Source organism: Impatiens glandulifera, chromosome 8 (assembly GCF_907164915.1).
Source record: "Impatiens glandulifera chromosome 8, dImpGla2.1, whole genome shotgun sequence".
NCBI lineage: Eukaryota > Viridiplantae > Streptophyta > Magnoliopsida > Ericales > Balsaminaceae > Impatiens > Impatiens glandulifera.
This window is the reverse complement of record NC_061869.1, coordinates 1,944,949-1,966,811: the sequence shown is the minus strand read 5'-3', so window position 1 is coordinate 1,966,811 and position 21,863 is coordinate 1,944,949. Positions and strand designations below refer to the sequence as shown.

General features: G+C 31.0%; 4 protein-coding genes across 4 annotated transcripts; all 4 read left to right on the top strand.

Moving 5' to 3' along the window:
- The first annotated feature begins 242 nt into the window (after positions 1–242).
- LOC124911667 (60S ribosomal protein L23-like) lies at positions 243–1,502 on the top strand. The gene is made up of 4 exons (XM_047452176.1): positions 243–255; positions 345–542; positions 1,257–1,298; positions 1,393–1,502. Exons 1-4 carry the CDS (start codon positions 243–245, stop codon positions 1,500–1,502), a joined length of 363 nt encoding a protein of 120 aa, XP_047308132.1.
- A 6,071-nt stretch (positions 1,503–7,573) lies between these two features.
- LOC124911666 (F-box/kelch-repeat protein At3g06240-like) lies at positions 7,574–8,599 on the top strand. Its single transcript, XM_047452174.1, has one exon. It carries the CDS (start codon positions 7,574–7,576, stop codon positions 8,597–8,599), a length of 1,026 nt encoding a protein of 341 aa, XP_047308130.1.
- Positions 8,600–13,508: 4,909 nt separating this feature from the next.
- LOC124911665 lies at positions 13,509–13,862 on the top strand. Its single transcript, XM_047452173.1, has one exon. It carries the CDS (start codon positions 13,509–13,511, stop codon positions 13,860–13,862), a length of 354 nt encoding a protein of 117 aa, XP_047308129.1.
- A 6,284-nt stretch (positions 13,863–20,146) lies between these two features.
- On the top strand, positions 20,147–21,721 carry LOC124912394 (MATH and LRR domain-containing protein PFE0570w-like). Its single transcript, XM_047453008.1, has 4 exons — positions 20,147–20,785; positions 20,860–20,939; positions 21,031–21,102; positions 21,193–21,721. Exons 1-4 carry the CDS (start codon positions 20,162–20,164, stop codon positions 21,587–21,589), a joined length of 1,173 nt encoding a protein of 390 aa, XP_047308964.1. The 5' UTR covers positions 20,147–20,161; the 3' UTR covers positions 21,590–21,721.
- Positions 21,722–21,863: the final 142 nt, after the last annotated feature.

Below are 21,863 nucleotides of genomic sequence, written 5' to 3'. Positions count from 1 at the left end.
TTCTCGCATTTGGTGCTCAATTACGAGAAATGTATTTCTCGCATTTGGTATTTCTCGCATTTGGTGGTCAATTACGAGAAATGTATTTCTCGCATTTGGTATTTCTCGCATTTGGTATTCCTCGCCTTTGGTATTTCTCGCATTTGGTAATATTCTCCGTCACGAACCCTAAATTTAGGGTTCTCATATAAATACTCTAAAACCCTAATTTCATATTATCCTTGTATTCTGAAGCTTCCAAAATGTCGAAGCGAGGTTAGTGTTTTCATCTTCTATACAATTCTCTGTTAACTACATGTTTGATACTTGATAGTAATTCAATGTTGAAAAACAACGTGTTTCAGGTCTTCCTGTGGCGGCTACGGTCAACTGTGCCGACAATACCGGCGCGAAGAATCTCTACATCATATCAGTGAAGGGGATTAAGGGTCGTTTTAATCGATTGTCGTCTGCTTGTGTGGGAGATATGGTTATGGCGACGGTGAAGAAAGGGAAACCTGATTTGAGAAAGAAGGTCATGCCTGCTGTCATTGTTAGACAACGCAAGCCCTGACGTCAAAAGGATGGAGTGTTCATGTATTTTAAAGGTGTATTTTGAAGTTGATTTAGTAGATTCTGATTTTGTTTTGTGTTATAACTTGTTACTTGTTTAACCAATTCTTTGTTATTCTTTACTAGAACAGTTAGACTGAAGAACCCACTTTTTTCACGATCTGATTGATACAATCCCTTATTTGATTACAACTAGGGCAAATCAAACAATTTGAAAAGCATGCACATTTCTACAAGTAAACAACTTAACCAAACAAAGTTCATCATAATCAGATATCTGTTTTGACAATCAAAGTGTCATTTTGTTAGTGTACAATTTGACTTTTTGATTGATTGTCATGTCTCACTTCATCATCACAATGTCTTTAACCCCCTTCTTCACTGCAATTCACTTTTGTATGACAAACTCTCAATGTTGAGGATTTAGAAATAGTTTTTCTTTAGTATTGGTTTTCAAGGATATTTGGGTATTGTATATACCCACTAAGATATTAAAGAAAGAGTATTAGGGATAATGAATAGAGTTTATGGTATGATGAATGATGTATTTAGAAACACTATACTCACTTATTTGCGTTCAAAGTCTTACCTATTTCTTGGTCTTCTCAATTTTGAACAATCACAACACAAATTTTTTTATATGTGAAATTTGTTGATTGTAATATGTAAATATCTTGGTTGATAAATATGTTGTTACTATGCAGATAATGCTGGTGTGATAGTGAATCCTAAGGGAGAAATGAAAGGTAAAAAATGTCTCAAAATGTGTTAAATTACTATATCATCTTTATGCCTCATTCATTCACTCACCATTATTTGTTTGATGGTAAAAAAAAACAGGTTCTGCCATTACTGGTCCAATTGGAAGGAATGTGCTGATTTATGACCCAGAATTGCAAGTGCTGCCAATGCTATTGTCTGGTAAAATCGGGAGACTCTTTTGCTTTTAAAAAACTTTTCAATTTTGTTTTTGATTCACAATTGAGATTAGAATCATATACCCTTTCAATTCTTGTGATACGCATAACATATTTATGAATGTTGATGTATGTGAGTATTTTTAATTTTGGGTCATACCAAACATGCTATTCAAATATGTAAAACATCTAGTCAAAAAAATGTGAAATAAATAAAGCAGATGGTTAAAAGGTTTATATCTAATACCAACATATATAATGTCAACAATTCTTACAGGACAAAGCAAAAGTCGCAAGGAGTTTTTGTGTTCTTATCAAAGCACATAGTTAGCCTCTTAATTTCTCCATAGTTAGCCTCTTATTGACATGATTCCATTAAGATTATAGTTGTTGAAGCATGAGTCTGTCGGATTGACATGAAATAAAGAAAAATCTGTATCTTTTATAAAGGATATTTTAGCTATCACTTTAAGAGATTGTGCATGTTTTATGATGAAAAATGCTTATAAATTTGTACTCGTAAAATGAAACCAGACAACGATTTGTCAATTATCATCTGATTTCGGTTTTCATATTCATAAAAGTATTTCAAAACATGTATTTTTCATTCTGCGGTCTTAATAACATAATGAGTTTAGCAAAAAAATAATAAACATTTGGATAGAAACTGACTGTAAAACTCCACAAATAAACTGTAATTTTCACTCAACAATCTGACTGTAAAAACTCCATAAATAAACTGTAATTGACATAGTGTTTGCTTAAAAATGATGCACAAGAGAGACATAAAGACAGTAATAGTTTACAAACTTAAATAGATTCTGGTTCAACCCAACAAACATATTTCACTAATCTTCGTCACTATCATTCCCGAAAACTGAAGCTATTGGAATCTTTGCCTTCTTCTTTGTCGAGCTACTGTTTGAAATCTGGTCAACATAAGAAACTGCCTAATTAGGAAACAACAATGACAAGAGTCCCAACAGAAGTAACAAGGAAAAACAATTGCCTCCCTTTTTGGCTTAGCTTGTTTTGCAGATTCTTGAACTTTGGCAGTAGAAGCAAACAATCAGGTAATAAAAACTGTACGAAATTCTCAAGACCTTCCAAACTTGATGATATCAATTCCCCTCAAAAGACACACATATAAAAGAACTATGTGATGCCTTCTGCTAATAAATGTTGGTTTTGTAAAAAAAGAAGAAGCAAGCATCAAGCTCCAATTATTCGGGTATGCACACATACAAACTGCAAAAAGCATACCTCTCGTTTCTTAGCAATCTCCCCTGTCTCCTCTAACTCCACGTAAAGTTTCTTCCTTTGGATATTTTCTTCAGCAGTATAAAAATCATCCTCTTCCTGTTTTCCAACTCCCAATTTTGCATCCCGCATACCAGACCTTATTGGCTCAATTATTCCTTAATATAAACCGAAAAAATAATTTACTACCCAATTATTTGATAGAGAAAACATAACAGATGCACAAACAATGAAGTTCCTGAACAAATGTTCAATTCTCGTGTCTATATTGAGAGCCAGTTCACCCATAAAACCTTGCTATAACATATTATAATCAATCTACTTAAATAGGAGAATTGATGTTTATTTACCTTGTTCATCCTTCCCAAGACCTTTTCCTTTCCAACCCATCTTTTGGAGAAACCTAAATCCAATATTAGAAGATGATATTTGTGTATTCAATGAAGCTTGTTCTACATTATCAAGATCAATATTTTCAGTAGGCATGTGATTAATTGGCAGATAAAACACAAGAGTATGAATTTCTGAAGTATATGTAAGACAATCAAATTTACATTTGTAGAAATCCAACAACCAGCAACCTAAGAAACATCTCGATACTTACATCCACCTTTTCCGGTAGTGTATCTCCCGGATTCGTTCCTTGTCTGCTGTTATAGCATCTTTGGTGATTCATTTTATCCTGTATACATAAGACGAAAACCCTTAGAACTAAAGAAGAAACGAAAAAAACTCAATTAATCACAGAGAGGAATGATCCAACTTTAGGGATTCAAATTTCTAATCTCATATAATACCAACCATTTCCTTCAAACTCAGTTGACCTATCTAGCCAAGTCTGCATATTTGATGAAAGACCCAATCTCAAAGATTAATAATTTGAAAGAACAAGATCTAGCTAGAGAATACATACAAGGCTTTAGAAGTGTGGTGTCGAGGTCGGAGCGAACATTGCGTTCGACGGTGACGGGGGCAAGTGGAGCCTCCGATAATAAGGCGTTCTTGTCTTGAGTCGTCGTCTGTTGTGAATCTAATATTCACAACAATGATGATTCTATTTCCAAAGATGAGGATGCTATTTCCAAACAGGAGGATTCTATTTCCAAAGATGAGGATGCTATTTCCAAACAGGAGGATTCTATTTCCAAAATTATTGAGGGTTGAAATAGACGTAGTTATATCTTTTAAGGGTTATTTTATAATTTGTTAGTCTATAAATAAGGATAGAATTGTAAGGAGAGGGATATGTTTTCGATATTCTAATTGTTATACTTTCTCTTTCTAATTACCAGAGCCGTCGCTCCTGGTAACCCTAACCCTAATAAACTCCCAATTTCTATTCAGTCTATTCTTCTATTTATTCTGTCCTTCTATTCAATCTGTTCTTCCATCTATTCTGTTCTTATTCTATTCTTTTACTCATTCTGTTCTTCTTTATCTATTCTACGAAACTATTATTGTGAGATTTTTATCGTGATTGATAGTAAGGTCACGACAAGTGGTATCAGAGCTTACGATCCTCGGACTTCCGCTGAGAATGGTGAATTCACGTAACAAAAGTAATGAAGAGATGATCCAGAATCTGACTGAACGCATCGAGACGATGGAATCACAGATTAATGATAAGTTCCAGTTACTGCAGTTGGAGAATCTCAAAATTAATTAGAATATTGAAGCGAAGAAGGAAGAAACTGCTCGTAACTTCAAGATTATGCAGAAAGCTAACGCTGAAAAATTTGATTCTATAATAAGGCTGTTGGAATCCAAGAATTCGAACACAAATAATAAATCAACCGAAGACAAAGGAGGAGGTTCAAATACACCTCCACTACAGTCGAGATTTAGTTCTGGAGCAACCCCTTACGAGAGAGATGGTATTTACAGAAGGCCAGACAAACAGCCAGTCGAACAAAGTTTTGGAACAACTGAGACTCCTATCAGTAATCGGAAACACACTACAAGTCCTAATTCGATACGGACCGCGGGAGATCATCCATTGCCAAATTGGGAAGAATTCTCTGAAGAGGTGTTATTAGCATTTCAAGAAGAGGGACACCAAGATGTGATAATAGAATTTAATCAGTTGAGACAGACAGAGACTTTGAAAGACTATATCTATCAATGGCGAGAGCTAAGAGCATTGGTTGCAACTAAATGTTTTCCACAGAACGACGAATGCTATGTGAAGAGTTTCATGGGAGGCTTACGACCTGAATTGAGAGAGGTTTTAAAGATGGCAGGACTAGTGACATTAGATCAGGCAATAAAACTAGTTAAGGTGAAGGACGAATTCCTCGAACCTCTTGGTAAGGAAAAGAAATTGTTCACCAAATTGTCAACTCAGACCTCAAATGAAACACAACCAAAACCTCCATGGAGTAATAACCAACAAGGTACGTTTAAACCAACTATTAACGAAAATACTACTGAAATACCAGTTAGAGATCTCACGTTTGCAGAAATGAGAGAAAAACGTGCTAAAGGTATTTGTTTCAAGTGTGACGGAAAATATTCCAAAGATTACGTTTGCCCCAATCGTCATCAGTTATTCAATATTGAAGTAATGGAAGACGAGATAGATAACTGGTTTAAAGCTAAAGAGGAGTCCAAAGCCGAATATATCTATGATGACTGTCTTAAGGCTAAAGAGGGGGCTAGAGTCGAAAGAGTTAACGACGGGGGTTCGATTTCAATGCACGCTCTTAATGGGAGTGCTAATAATGCTACGCTCAAGATTCTTGGACAGCTCAAGAAAAGGAAAATCACTATATTAATTGATAGTGGCAGTACGCATTCGTTTATTGATGAGGGTACTGCATCTCAGTTGGGTTGTGTTCTAAAGGAAACAATACCTATGGGGGTGACTATTGCAGGCGGAGGCAAAATATTTAGTCGATTCTTATGCACAAATTTGGCTTGGAAAATGCAGAGTCATGATTTTCTACTAGACTTCCGAACGATCAAATTGGGAGGTTATGATATGGTTTTGGGAGTTGATTGGATGACTAAATATGGACTAGTGAGCCTTGATTTCGAGGCGAGAGTTATGAAAGCTAGGTTATCGGGTGAAAAGATTCGACTGTCGGGTGATAAAGAGGGTAGTTCCTTTTATTTAATGACAAGGGACGACGTAGCTCGTAATGTGAAGAAGGGTGACGAATGTTTTGGGGGTCAACTATTTTTTATGGATGCTGAGTCTACAACTCTGTTATCAGCCCAAATTCCTAAATTCTGTAAACAGTTTCCGATGCAGAAGCCACGTTCGAAAAGGGCAAGGAAGTTCTTAAGGGGAAGGGGATGTTGTGAATCTAATATTCACAACAATGATGATTCTATTTCCAAAGATGAGGATGCTATTTCCAAACAGGAGGATTCTATTTCCAAAGATGAGGATGCTATTTCCAAACAGGAGGATTCTATTTCCAAAATTATTGAGGGTTGAAATAGACGTAGTTATATCTTTTAAGGGTTATTTTATAATTTGTTAGTCTATAAATAAGGATAGAATTGTAAGGAGAGGGATATGTTTTCGATATTCTAATTGTTATACTTTCTCTTTCTAATTACCAGAGCCGTCGCTCCTGGTAACCCTAACCCTAATAAACTCCCAATTTCTATTCAGTCTATTCTTCTATTTATTATGTCCTTCTATTCAATCTGTTCTTCCATCTATTCTGTTCTTATTCTATTCTTTTACTCATTCTGTTCTTCTTTATCTATTCTACGAAACTATTATTGTGAGATTTTTATCGTGATTGATAGTAAGGTCACGACATCGTCATGTATGTGTGTTAATCTGATATCCAGAGATGAATGCATCGCGATCGCGTCCTCCATTGGAGATTGTTCTTTCGTAGTTTATTGTAGATCGATTCGAAACCCTAGCGAGAAATGTCCGAATCTCAATATATATACTCAGATATACCAAATGCGAGAAATACCAAAGGCGAGAAATACCAAAGACGAGAAATACCAAATGCGAGAAATACCAAATGCGAGAAATACATTTCTCGTGATTGAGCACCAAATGCGAGAAATACCAAATGCGAGAAATACATTTCTCGTAATTGAGCACCAAATGCGAGAAATACCAAATGCGAGAAATACATTTCTCGTAATTGAGCGATAAAACAGGCGCGCAAGGGGTATTACAGACTTTTCACAGGGCAAAAAGGCCCTTTTTACCAACTTTATCAACCGTGGGCCTTTTTTAGAATTAGACCTCTTATGAGGGCCATTTCATCATATTTCCCTTGGACTTGTATGGATTTAATATTTAAATATTTGGCCCAAACTTGCGAGAATTTAATTAAGAGACAAATATATATATATAAAGAATAATCGAGTTTTCTCTCTCATCATCATAATCATTGTCGCCGCTTGGCCATTACTCTCATCACTTCCTCCTTGCTTAATTCGGATTCTTATCTGGAGAGTAAGTAATCTCTTTATGTGCTTTCAATTTTACAATTACGATTGTGTTTATGATAGCCACATATGAACGGATTTCTTTCATAGGGGATCTGGATCCTGTCAAACTTAGTTTTTGTTTTGAAGAATCATTCCCCATGTTCCTTGATCTATCTATCTATATGAATGATCCTTGGCTTAGATCTATCTATGCCAAGGTTAGATCTTGATTTGTGTATGTATAGTTGATGTTAGTTCATGAGATAAGAGAAGAGAAGAGAAAAGGACATTTATGTTGCTTTTACTGAAGAAAATGAATATATTGAGATATTAGGCAACAGCAGATGCTTTTATGTTTAACTTCAGATTTGATGAAGATGATTATGACTTTACTTTTAACTCAAGCTTGCTTCATTGATTGGTTTAGGTTTCAAATGGCAGACATTTCTTTATTTCCTGGAGATTTGTTTAGCAATATCCTATCGAGGTTGCCAATCAAATATGTTCTGCGATCGAGATCAGTCTGCAAGAAATGGAACTCTATGCTACGAAGTCCTGATTTCTTTTCTTTCTATTATAAACACCAGTCATCTATACAAGAGAGATTAGCAAAGGATGGTATTTCCTCTTTCATTGTCCTTGAATACGTCAAAAATGCTTCAGAGTATGACCCTGCTCATGTCTTACTATCGTTTCTTACCCTAAAGAAAATGGGCAATGAGCTAATCACAACAACAGTTGACAAAGTGGAAAAATTTGACATCCTCACTTCACCATCATTGGAGTCGTTATCCACCCGGGATCGAATTCACGGTGATCATGTTTGCTTCGCAAATGTTTATGATGGCATTATATGTCTGGGAACTTATGTTGGTGTCGTTTTGTATAACCCTTACACTAGAGAATCTCAAAGGTTACCTTTTCCAGTAGGATCTACTCCATACCTAGATAATGTTGATCATATTATTTTGGGTATGTGGTTCGAGTCCAATCAGCAGCAGCCAGGAACCATAAATCATTACAAAGTTTTCGGACTTGTTAATCTAAATCATGGTTTTGGATGCAATACTTATGTGATTGAGAAATATGATTCTGCTGAGGGTAGTTGGAGTGAAATCAAGACAATTCGCAACAGGCCAAAACAATACTTTCGTGAAAAGTGCTTGTTATTCAATGGAATTTTTTACGTGTATGTTGAGGGCGATTCTGTGGTCACATTGGATGCAAGATTAGAAAAGTTTGGACTCCTTCCACTTCCTTCAGAATTTACATTTCGGGACTTTAAACATTTGTGTTTAGATGACCTATTTGTTCTTGGGAGATCTCTAGCCTTGATTGCAGAAAATCGTGATAGTGATAGAGACTTTTGTCAGGATATATGGATAATGACTGAATATGGTGTCAAGGAGTCGTGGACAAGAGCAATACACTTTTCTCGAAGATGGTTTCAATTTTTTTGATCCTTCTGGAACGTGTTTTTATGGCTGGGGGCTTTTAGCGCAATGGAAGTGCATGGACGAAGATGAGTTATTCGTTAACTGCCAAGTATCGCGGGAGGAATCTGTAGTCGTCTCTTTTAACCTTTTTTCGGTGAAATAAATGATATTTATATTTGTCGCGATCGGAATTTATTGTCAATTGTACCTTATGTCGAGTCTTTTTTTTCATTCAAGTGATTTATAACATATAAATCTTGAATGAAAAAAAGGAAGTAAATGTTGTTTGGATGTTTAAGTCACTGTGTGAAAGGTTATGTGCTTAAGTATGTTTTTTTTTTTTTGTAAATGGAAGTTAAGTGCTTATTTGTTCTTGGGAGATCTGTAGCCCTGTTTGCAGAAAATCGTGATAGAAAAATTTATAAGGATATATGGATGATGACTGAATATGGTCTCAAAGAGTCGTGGACAAAGCAATATACTCTTTTCGAAGAGGATTTCAAGTTACCTGACTTGTATGATCATTTTAATTCGCGTTATTTTGGATGGAGGGCATTAATGCAATGGAAGTGTATGGATGAGGATGAGTTATTCATTCAGATATTTTCGGAGTGGGATAGTAAACTCATCTCTCTCAACCTTCCTTTGGGCAAATTAACTGAAATATTGTCAATTGTACCTTATATGGAGTTATTTTTTTCATTCAAGTGATTTATATGATTTTAACTCTTTATTTCAATATTTTTATTTCTTATTAACTGATCCGAACAATCCAACTTATTTTTATTTTCAGTTGGTGTAATCTTTGTAGATTTATTTTGCATTTTTGTTTTTACTAGGGTAAAAAATAGTTTATCCCATTTGGTTAAAAAAATGTGCAACAATTTTTATCCCCATTAATTATATATAAATTTGATCACAATTGCTATCTTCATTCTCATTATTGAAACAAAATAATTCAGAATATTCCATTACAGATATTGACTTTTTCAATCTATGGACTTTACAAAAAATAATGAAAATTGAATATACTTGAAATTTAAGTTTATCAGAATTATTCACGTCGAGTTATTTTTTTCATATATATAATTAAAAAAAGAGGTCGACTAAAATTGATGTGTGGTTTGTTGGGGATAAAAGAACATATGAAAAAATGTGAATTACAAAATTATGGCCAGTGAGTGATTTGCCGTGAGGATAAAGAGACATAGAGTCACAAGATGAAGGTCATTTTCGTGTTAGTGATTGAGTTTGACGAGAGATAAAAAATGTGTCATCAATTGATGTCGGCAAAGATTGGTGAGTGGTTTACCGAGGGAATAAAATAAACATATAAAAAAAGTGTGAGTCACAAGATGAGTGGGGTTAGTTGAGTGATTAAAGTGGTGCCGAGAAAATAAAATATATGTTAGCATTAAGTTGAAGACTAAACTTAATTTGTATAAATTAAAACAAATTTTAAATTATATTTTGTATATATATATTGTTATCCGTGCAAATGCTAGTTTTCTTCCTAAAACATTATATTTCTTATTGATTTTTTTTATATATACTTCACTTATATAATATATATTTTCCTAAAAACAACTTATATAATATATTTAAATTTTTGGCATAGATAAGTTAGGTATATATATATATATATAATTAAGTTAAATATATTAATAACTATAATTTGTATATATAATTATAAATTTAAATGATTAATATAATTAAAAATAAATTAATTAAAATTAACTAATAAAAGATAATAATAATAATAATAATAATAATAATAATAAAACAAATTTAAATTTAATAATTAATGTGTGAATTTTATTATACCTAAGAGTATAAGACAAGAGAGATATGATATTTGTTTACGATCAAATAAAAAATAATAAAACCCATTAATAACTCTAATAGGTCGAGAGTTAATGTAATAATTTTAAATAGATAATTTTTTAATAATTCATGCATTTAAATAAGTTAGTTTATACAAATAAATCCGTGTATTTATTTAGATGTGTTTAGGGATTAAAATATTTTCTAACATAAGAATGTAACTCAATAACAATATTAGGAGATAAACTTTGCCTTCTGATTAATACGAGACACTTCACATCATATCCGGGATTTTAATATATTTTTTTTAAAGGAAAATGGTGAATATTAGTTCAAAATAAGAGCTTGTTTGGAAATGATTTTATTATTAATTAATATTAAAATAATATCATATATAGACACGTAACCAATTAGATTAGAAAATTTGCAATAATGTCTAATGCACTGGAATTTTGGTGAATTGTGTTTGTCCAATTTATAGCAAACAAGTTTCCAAAACCATTATCACAATCTTCTTTATAATTATTTAATGGTTATAGATTGTGTGACTCTCAACCAAATCAAATAAAAAAAATTGAATCTCAATTTTAATTTTTAGTGTTTAATAGACCCATTTTGGTATATTTTATTTATCACAATATTATGAGGTCTAAAATTTGATTCTAAATGAAGACCATTTTAATTAAGTGGAAGATCACCATCTTCAGATTTTGTGAAAACAGTCTCTATAAATTAATTAAGGTAAACTCCAAACCTAAAAAAAATGGACCATCTCTTGATCGCATACAATAATTGTAAAGAAAAAACTTAAGATTTGCATTGTTTTCTAGTTCAACAGTGTTTTGCTTTTGATGTTTGATAAGAAAAATATACTTTTTTTTTTTTTTTTTTTTTTTTTTTTTTTTTTTTTTTTTTTTTTTTTTTGCTTTTGATGAATAGAAAAAAATATAAAATTAAAAACTAAAAAAATAATACTCTATTTATTGAGCTCGTAAGTACTCGTGAAGAACAATTAACTACTCGATTGATCGGCTTTCCGGAATAAATCTTAGTAAATATCATAATTATAGTACTATAAATGATACGCATCGAACGACTACGATCATTGAAAATTCGACGATTTTTTTCCAACTAGATAGTACATCAAAGAATAATTTGGATGGGAACCCAATTATGTAGGCATGTCATATTAATCATATCAATCCAAATTTTCTAACAATTAATTAGATATTCGGGCATTACATAATGAATCAAAGTGGTACTCCACAAAAAAAACTTTAGATACTAGTCACCCCTCGATAATGCAAAAATAAGCGAGTTGCCGATTAAATATTCTCGTGACACATACGATAACGACTAATCATAATACACTATTTTTAATACACATATCATTCGTAAAAATTTCACTGTGAATATTAGTCATCTCTTAATAATGCAAAAATAAGTGAGCTGTCGATTAAATATTATCGTGATACATACGATAACGACTAATCATAATACACTATTTTTAATGCACATATCATTCGTAAGAATTTCACTATGACTAACGTTCTATCTAAAGAACGAGATATTTGATGAAATTTTTTACTCTAAAAATTTCTCCCAAAAAAATTATATGAAATATCTTATCAAAAATTTCGAACCTAGCGGAAATAAGAGGTGGATACTACCCCTAAGTTCATGGGTTCGAGTCCGTCAGACGGTAAATTCTGCGTCTGGTTAAATGATTAAGTGTATTTGCGGGCTACATACTTAATTCGTTGTTCCATTTTTAATATTTTTCTAAAAAAATTTAGCGAGGAAAAAAACAATTATTGAATAAGAAGTATCATTAAAGTATTTAATACATATTTTTTAACATTAAAAAATCATAAATTTTTACTTACAACACGTTCCAAATTGAAATGAATGCACTGAACTAATTGTGTTAATTTCTAAATTAAAAAACAAATATTAAAAATTAAAAAATATTAAAAATCGTGATTTTTTATGCGTTAATACTACTCTGCCTAACCTGATTCCTAAGTAATAGTAGTTTCTTATTTTTTTTTTTATTTTTTTTTTTTTTTTTAATCATATTTTTATTTTGTTATAATTTGTTCACTAAACTAATTCAACGTGTAAACAAGTTTTACGAGTCTAAATTTTTATATTAGATCTCGTCATTTTAGTAGAACTTTATTTAAGTGAAATTCTTATATAATAATGACTCACACAAAATGAAAATATGTTATAGAGGCTGACTCGCCTAATTTTAGATTATCTGGATGACCAGTAGCTCGAGTCTCTTGTGTAGTTTAACTATAAGGCAGATATGGAAATAACATGAAAGATTGAGAATGTTAATTGTAATATTTGTTTGTACTGTTGTTTGATTACTATTATTTAGAAACTCTAAAGTCGTTTATTTGTCATCTTATAATCAAAACTAGAGTTTGTAAGTTTTTTATTCTTGATCCTTCTATTTTTATTTTTATTTTTAATAAAATAGTGTCAACCGTTTAAAAAAAATCATTGTGTAACATTTAAGTCTTTGATTAATTATTTGAAAGTTTTAATTGAGTCCATTAATTAACATGACAAGTCTAGATTTTTTAGTAACTAACTTAAATAATTTGCCGAACTTTAAACAATAATAGTAGTTTGATTTATATCACTTATAATGTTATTATAATGACGTTTTGATTGAATTTTTTTGAAAAGTGCTAATTATCTTTATCGAGAATCAAGAACTCAATAGATTTTGTATCGTTTTTATTTTCTCGCATGCCAATTATCATACTTTCGATTAAATTAAATGTTTTTATTTAAATCTCCATTTAACAAAGTTATTTAAAAATAATCTAGATTTTGTTTTATTCGAATTATATTATTCTATTAAAGATATTTTATATAATTTATACCAAACAAATTAATTAAAAAAAAATAAAAGAGACATAAATATATTATTATAATAAATAGGCCAACCTTATAGTACTCTACTACTACTTATAAGTGTTAACAAATCCCACGAGATTCTCTATCTCTTCTCCACCCCACTAAATTGGAACCGATCGAGTTTTTCAGTTTTATTATTATTATTATTAGGGTTTGAGAAATCAAGATCCATATGGCTGCTACAGGGGCTTCCGGCGACGGATTCATCCGTGGGTTCTTCGATGGATGCATCTCCGATCCCGATTCCGGTATTAATCGCCGTCCCTACCACAAGAATTGCACCTGCGCTCTTCACAAATCGCGAACCCAATGTTCTCATACTAGTACCACCGGTTGCAATAACGTCTCCTATCCGATTCGCCGGACTTGGAGCGAAGGTTCATTCACGAGATTGATTGCTTCGGCGGCTACGTATGTTTCTCCTGGATCATCTCCGGCATTGGCGACGGCGACGGCGACGGCGACGAACAGTCCTGTCTCTAAAGCCGCTGCAAAGGCGTATCTATTTCCTTATAATGAAGAATAGGATGGGATCGATGAATGAAATCAGGTCTGATTTAGGTCGTCTTCTTTGGTTTAATTTGGTGTTGAGATTCAAAATCGATCTTGTATAGAAAGAAAAACAAGAAGACAATGATTTGGTTTAGGATTCACATCTATATATTATCATTATGAATCATTTTTGTTTGATGATTCCGATCACTTTTTGATGATTCCGATCAGTGTTTGATGATCCCCTTGTGATTAAAAAAGGTGAATCAAACGCACCCTACGTTTAAACCAAGTTATTAAGCTGAATTTAAGGCCCATCACCTTTATTAACCTCTCTCTCTCTCTCATGATAAACAAAGAAATATAAAATTCATTTCATAAAAAGACAATTAATTAACAAAATATTAAAAGTGATTAGGGTGAATAAACTAATATCTTTTATTTTTTCTCTTACAGAAGTTACCACAAATAAAAATCTAATAAAAAATTTAATCTTTAAACCTTAGAAAAAATTAATGGAATATGTGATTGACAGTTGTGTAGTTAAAAAACAAATAAAAAATTTATTAATAAAATTTTAACAAATTAATAACAAAAACAACTATTTAAATTAAGAGAAAATATATTATAATATTAATAAAATCAAGATTAGTTTAAGATATTAAAAAAAAAACAAATATATAAAAATATTTGTATGCCAAGATTCAAACCCTTAATTAACATCTTTATCTTTTACCGCTAAACTAGAAAGACATACTTAATGAATATCAAATCACGTATATAAGGTCAATTGGTTTATGGTCTGTTTTTTAATATCTAAACCGCTAACTGAGCCGACATGGGCGGTATAAAAAATTATAAACTGATCAAACTCAATTCGGTTGGTTTTTGACGGTTCGGTTTTTTTTATTTTGTTTACACATCTAATAAAAATAGTTTTTGTAGAGAATGATTGAGATTCACTAGGTGATGCTCAAGTCTTTTAGTAGTTGCTGTGAAATTTGGATTGAAACGATTAATATAACATTAATATATACTTGGATTACCATCTCGATAATTTTCTGATTGACTATCTAATTGAAAAAAATCGTTAAACATTTAATGACCGTAGTCATCTGATTTGTATCATTCATAATATTATTATTATAACATTTTCTGATATTCGTTTTGAAAAGTGGGTGGAGTAAGTCAAAAAGTTATTTATTCTTTTTAAAGATCTATGAGTTTGATAACTTATTGGGTAACGTGTTTGTATTCTTTTATTATTATTTTTTATGTAATGTTTTGTTGTTTTGTTTAAACGGTTTTTATTATTTTTAATATAAATGAACCATTTTAAAAGAAAAAATTCATTGAACATTTAAAAAAAATATTTATAATCTTTTAATACAAGACAATTTACATTTCGGCTACCATAATAGATTTATTGGGCAATTTACACTAGAGTTGAGGTTAACTCAAGTCCACATTTTTTTATATATAATAAGGTGAAATTACTCTTTAATTAGCTCACTTTTACCGTCTAATTAACTTTCATGAAATATTTTTCTTTTTTCAAATCTTACCAAATTTATTAAATTGAATCTATCATATATATAGTCACTTTTATAAGGTTTATAAACTTAATTTATGTATAAATTGTTTTTTCAATCATCACTAGTAGTGTTCATAAATATTAAAAAATTTACTCTATTAAGGTAATTTAGTGGTAAAAATCGACTTAAGAAACCATAAAGTTACAGTTCAATGGACAATTCCATTGTTTTCTGTTTAAACCGGAATAAGATATTTTTAAGTCTCAACTGCAAAGTTAATGCGCTGACAAACTATAAAATCTACCAACTAATAAAAATAAAGTTGAATAAAAGAGGGTGGCAATTATAATTAAAGGCATGCATGCTGACTTTTTCTTATAGTTATTGTATATTACTAATTGTTTGACTTCATTTAATAATCAACCCCCTACTGCCATTAATTAAAGAATATAACAAATAAAGAGCCATACAAGAATAAGAGCCATACAAGAATAAGAAAAAAAATTGATCAAACATATATGAATCCAATATTCATATTTAAGTTATCATTTCCTTGTATTAAAAGTGAGAGGTCATAGGAATTGTCTTAATTTTTTTTATGAGAATTTGAGTGAACATAATCTTTTGAAAAACTCATTATTACTATATTCATAAATCTAACATGTGCTCAATTATATGATATTTGATGTTTGGGAGTTTGAGAATGGTTGAGAATTGAGAAGTTGGGCGATTTGAGTTTGAAGTACAATCAATGATTTGACTTTTAACAATTATACATGCAATGCATGTTTTTTTAATTGAGTGAGTTGAGTAATTTTGAAATTTCACACATTCTTTTAATGTTATAATCATCGTTTTTATTTAAATCTTTTTAGTAAATAATAATATTTGAAATAAAATTATTTTCATTTGAGTATATTTATGATCACGATTTAATTAAGTAAAACCATGTGAAATCGCTTCAAAAGGGGGAAAATAAAAAAATCTCAATTACATTAACTACTTATAATCTGAGACCTTGTTCGGTAGAAATTATTAAATTAACCTAGAGATTAAAAATGATAATTAGTGATGATTTTGAAAAGTGATATATTTTTATGATAAAAAGATTTAAAACGTATAGATATATATAAATAAAAATAATAATAATAATAATTTAAAATATAAAGTATTTTAATATTTTGGTTAATGAATTAATTCATTTGATGGATGAGAGAGAAATAAAGCGTTAATTTTTTTGAATTATTTGAATAACCCAACCCCCAATGTCTTAAATATAAGTGCTTCAAAACTAACCAGGCTTGGTATTATTGTGTTTTTTTAGAATTTAATGGTTAATGCCATTTTTTCACTTTTATTTTATTTTGCTAACTTGCTATAATACTTTAAATATTTGCAACAAAAGAAGAAAAAACAATTGATTTTGCACAAGAATAGTCCCAAATTTTCAAACCCACCAAGAATCCATAATCTTATGTTGATTTCAAAGATGAAGTCACTTGCAAAAAAAAGTTCATTAGTAATGTGAAATAAACAAGGCAAAAACTTTGTTAAGTTCAATAACTCCAAACAGATAATGAAATGTATCCAAGAATCACTTCTCCGAGTTTCTAGCCAAGAAAACAGAATAATTCCAATTCCTAGGTTAACACGTACATTCATCTTAATTAAATCCAAACTTAGAAATCATTGTTTTTTTTGCATTATCAAGAAAACCCTTGTAATCCAAGCATGTTTTTGCCATCTTATTAAAACCTTTGACCACTAAAACATAGATTCTCCAACATATAAATAAAACCCCCTTCTCCAATAAACATGTCAATTCCATCCATTTCAGTTGTTCACCTTGAAGCCAGCCAGTCTACATTTTCACTCTCGCCTTCCTTCCAATCTTCTTTCGAATCATTTCGAAAGAAGAACTCGGTAGGGAGGAGAAAAGAAAAAAAAGAGTGGAAATCGAAAACTATGGCTTCGAGAGCAGCAGCTGAAATGATGGTTCGTTTTATGTCGGATGGAATCTTATCGGTGTTCGATACAGAGATCGAGAGAAGACCTTATCATAAGAATTGTGGTTGTGCACTTCATAACTTAAAAGGTGCATCATCAAATCTCTGTTTTCATTATAAGACTATTTCTTTTCGTAATAAAAAACAACCTGCCGCCGGCGAAGATAACCGTTTACTGACCACCGTGGGATCATCGTCGTCCAAATCATATCGTAGATCTTCTTTTTGTCCTGTCGATTTATCTCCCATTTTAAGGGACATAAAAAAGTTGTAATATTTTTTTAGTATTTAGACCTAAAATTAAGATTAGTTTATATATTCAATCTGAGGGGAGTTGCAATTTTATCCCTTGTTTTTCCATTCAGTTCTTGTATATCATTGCAAATTGAAATGGAAAATACAGAATCTTTAAATCCGTTCATTCTTCTGATTTGGCGAGATTTCTTGTTTTGACTACAATGTTTTTGTTCATATATGCAAAAAGGTTATGTTCTTAAAAAAAAATTCTTACCAAATAATAATATTTTTCTCCCCTCACTCTTTTATATATATATATATATATATATGAATGGAATAAAATTGTTCCATTTAAAATGAAAAATAAGAATAATGTCTTTTCCCTTTTATTTATAATAAAAATTCAAAAAAATTAAAAACACATTCCTTATTGGACACTTGATAACTATTTTATTATCGGAAGTGTGTCTTTTTTTTCATTACTCAGATTTGAGTTAATGTTATATTTTGTTTGATACATTATCTTATTTAGTCTGATTAAATTTTTTATCCCGAATTTTTGTGATCCCAATTTTTGGTGGATTGTTTGTTTCTCATATCCTCCGACTGTATTGGTGATGATTTCTCGAGTCCGTGTTTGTCCTCATTTTAATAGCAAATGAAATGAAATTATCGGATATGAAATTATTTTTATTTTTCCAATAAAGATTTACCGAATAAGACTTTTCAGTCGGACCCCCTCTTATATGTATCCTCTCATTATTTCTACGGGTTTCTCAATTTTTTGATCATATATGTAAATGGTCAGTTATCATTTGACGTGACATTTTTCAGCGTTGTTTACCCACCTTCGATCATTGACAAAATTAAATGTCGATCGAAATATTTTATAGAGATTTTTATAAAATTAAATGTTGATCGAAACATTCTCCCCCTTAGTTCTAGCGTGGTTCGAGATCACGAATACCGATTAAGTGTCGCATCATCACCAATTTTGATGCTGACAAAGCCTTCGTAAGTATGTCGGCGTTCTGTTCATCCGTTCGGCTTGTTATATTTCATCACTTATCGTTACAGATTTTTTGATTCACCTCAAGAAATTATAAAATTGTTCAATTTTCATAATTAGAATTTAAATTATTATAAATATGTCATATTATTTAACATTTATATTTTTATTTAGTTGTTTTGATTTTTTTAACATTATTTTACAATTTAATTTATGATATTTAACTCTTTTTTGAATTAATAAAAAAAATTAAAAAATTAAAAAGAAAAAATTTTTAAATGAAAAGAATTATTGAATTACACTCCTATTATATTAAAAAATTATTTTACTGAAAATCAATACTGAAAAACATATTCTACTCTTGCTTAATATTCATTTATTAGAAAGCTTTTTAAGATTCTATTATTAGAAATCGTATCAAGATCTCATGTTATTTATTGAAGATCTTCTTAATTTTATTTATTTATTTCAGATATCATTCCTTATGTTTAAATGTCTTTTATTTCCTAATAAATTAATCATTTTAAAAAATAATACTTTATTTAAACATGGGTTCTATTACATTCCACATTACTTCAAATATATTTGCTTCCTAAATCCTAACCCAACAACAACTCATTCATATATATTCAAAATTATAAAAATATACATGAAAAAAAGAGAGAAATATTATATTTATATTATCTTAATAATTAAGCATTTAATTATTTATATTTATTATTATTATGCTTTTGTTTTAGACTTTTCACTTTATAATCCACATTTAAACATTCAAGATTATCAAAATCTAATATACACAATCAAATATTTGTTTATTTTTAGTTATCTTTTTTATAACACTTGTTTTTCTTACTTCTTAGGACAGCAATAACCACTAATTGATAATATTTTAATATATATATATAAAAAAAAATTTAAAAAAAAAATCATGATTAGCACATATTTGTCATCAACGGCTAGTTTTAAGTGACCGTTTCGAACACCCCCAAGAAAATTCAAAACCCCGACTAAGACTTTCCAACAACTGACAAACAAACAATTCAAAATCTTTTCTTTTTAATAATAATTCCCCATTTCATCTCAAAAAACAAAAACCCATAAACATAAGAGATCTATCTGTCGAGAAATCTTCAGATTTTTTCTCTCTGAAAAAAAAAATGTACTCATCATCATCGTACACTCCGACGTATTACACCTCTCTACATGATTCCATCGCCTCTATCTGCAAATCAATCCTTCCTTTCTCCTTCAAGAAACGAAGGATTCCTGCAATCTTAGCCGCCGAACAGAAGTTATCGAAGCAGCAATCTGATAATCTAAAATGGCAGCAGGATTCATTCCATCAGATCTTCAAACTGATGGGTCTAGCTAAAGAAGGCATTGTTCCTGAAACAGAAGTGTCTGTCTTCCGAACCTATCTCCTTGATACCCTTGTCAAATCTCCGCCGGAGTTTGAAATTCCAGCCATCTTGAAAGACAAACTACTTTTCTTACAGGTGGGGTTATCTGTGATCTTTTGTTTTTTGAAACTCACTAGCTTGGTAAAATGTGTAATCTTTATTCAATTGCTTGTTTACAGGATCTTCTTTATGCCAAATGCATAAGTGAGGATGAGTATCACTCTTTCAAGAAGCCATTGTTGCAGAGGATTGCAGTTCAGGGAGCACAGATCGAGACAGGAAACGTAGAGAGTTCGGATGGAGAATGGTCCATTATTGATTTGAAAGATGAGAGTTGTCTTTTGAATTCGAACAAATCAAATTCAAATTCAAATCCCAAGTCAGCTGCTTCTTTGTTTGGGTTCAAATCTAAGGATGCAGTTTCCAAAAACGAATTGGGTCTTTCAAAAGAAAACCCTTTTTGGAACATAGACATTAGTGAGAAAGAAAGTAAGAATGGATCAATTCTCATGGCCCAAAGCTCGCCGCCGCCGGAGAAGATGAGTGAAAGGCAGAAGGGAAAGCAGAAATCTTTTAAGACTATGTTTCAGAAATGGAAGATGAGTGATTCAGAAGATGAAACAGCCCCACTCCCGTTAAGTGAGAAATCAGACAGTCCAGCATTTTCTCATACAAACAAGCTTGGTCCTCTTTTTGTAGGACCGGACACGAAGCAAATCAAAATGAAACTGCATTCCAATGGCTCATCGTCTGACTTCTTTGTTGATAAGGTTGTTGAATTTTCTCCATCCATGCCCAACAAAATAAACAGTTTCCTCATTATGTCTCTGTCTGTTGTCTATAGGTTCTAGGAGACAATGTGAAGAAGGAACTTAGAAGAATCCAAGCAGAACTCAGTGCTACAAATGCCAATCTCCATTTCTCGTAAGAAAGAAACAATTTTTCTGAAAATTTTCAATTTTTTAATTACATTATAGCTAATCTATGCTTTTGTATGATCAATATTACTTATTAGAAATGATCAACTAGAGGCTATCTCCACGCAACTTCCAGTTGACAAGACCGATCTGAAGAAATTCTTTCCTAAGTAAGATATTGGTTCAATTCAATTTAAGGAAGACAATGAATAAACAAAAGACTTGATTGAATTGTTATGTTTTGTTTGTTGTTAATATAGGTCTTGGTGTGATCAATATGGGGAAGTGGTGCTGGATGTAGTGAAGAAGGAATTCAAGAATCATGTTAGCGAAATGGGTAATCTGCAAAACAGTGGCAACACCAACATAGAGAAGAAGAAGAAGAAGGAGAAGGATAACAATGGCGGATTCAAGAAATGGACAACTTTTGAAGGGAATGAAGAAAACAGTCACCCGAATATTGCTGCTGCTGCTCCAAGTTATAATAATAACAGAAAATTAGATAAAAGATGTTTCTTCAAGAACAGTAACAACAACAACAATCCATTCTTACAAGATTATGATGATCATCATGAAGAAAAAGAAAGTCATCTCCATGATCATAATCCTTTCTGGACTCCTCCTCCAAGATCTCATGGTTCTTCCATGATCAATTAGTTATTAATATATGTAAACAATTGGCATTATATAATGCAGTGAGGTTTATGGTTTTCTTTCTAAGCTGCATTCAAGAATTATTCAGATCTTTTTATGGATTGTAAGTATCAATTGAATTGATATGTTTTAAAATAGGTGTTATTTTCTTTTCTTTTGTTTAAAGTGAGATTTGGTCTAATTGTTTATTATGGTAGGGTCCTGCTAGCTTATAAAATTTAAAAATTAGGTGACAACAATATTGTTTGATTGACCAACAGATGTTCTTTGAACCCCT

Excerpts from the sequence above, each read along its gene's own strand:
- LOC124912394 (XM_047453008.1), top strand. The coding sequence starts at position 20,162 with ATGTGTAATCTTTATTCAATTGCTTGTTTACAGGATCTTCTTTATGCC. Across the intron at positions 20,786-20,859 it reads CTGACTTCTTTGTTGATAAG|GTTCTAGGAGACAATGTGAA; the intron begins GTTGTTGAATTT and ends TGTTGTCTATAG. Across the intron at positions 20,940-21,030 it reads AATGCCAATCTCCATTTCTC|AAATGATCAACTAGAGGCTA; the intron begins GTAAGAAAGAAA and ends ATTACTTATTAG.
- LOC124911667 (XM_047452176.1), top strand. Across the intron at positions 543-1,256 it reads TGCTGTCATTGTTAGACAAC|ATAATGCTGGTGTGATAGTG; the intron begins GCAAGCCCTGAC and ends GTTACTATGCAG. Across the intron at positions 1,299-1,392 it reads TCCTAAGGGAGAAATGAAAG|GTTCTGCCATTACTGGTCCA; the intron begins GTAAAAAATGTC and ends AAAAAAAAACAG.
- LOC124911665 (XM_047452173.1), top strand. The coding sequence starts at position 13,509 with ATGGCTGCTACAGGGGCTTCCGGCGACGGATTCATCCGTGGGTTCTTC.
- LOC124911666 (XM_047452174.1), top strand. The coding sequence starts at position 7,574 with ATGGCAGACATTTCTTTATTTCCTGGAGATTTGTTTAGCAATATCCTA.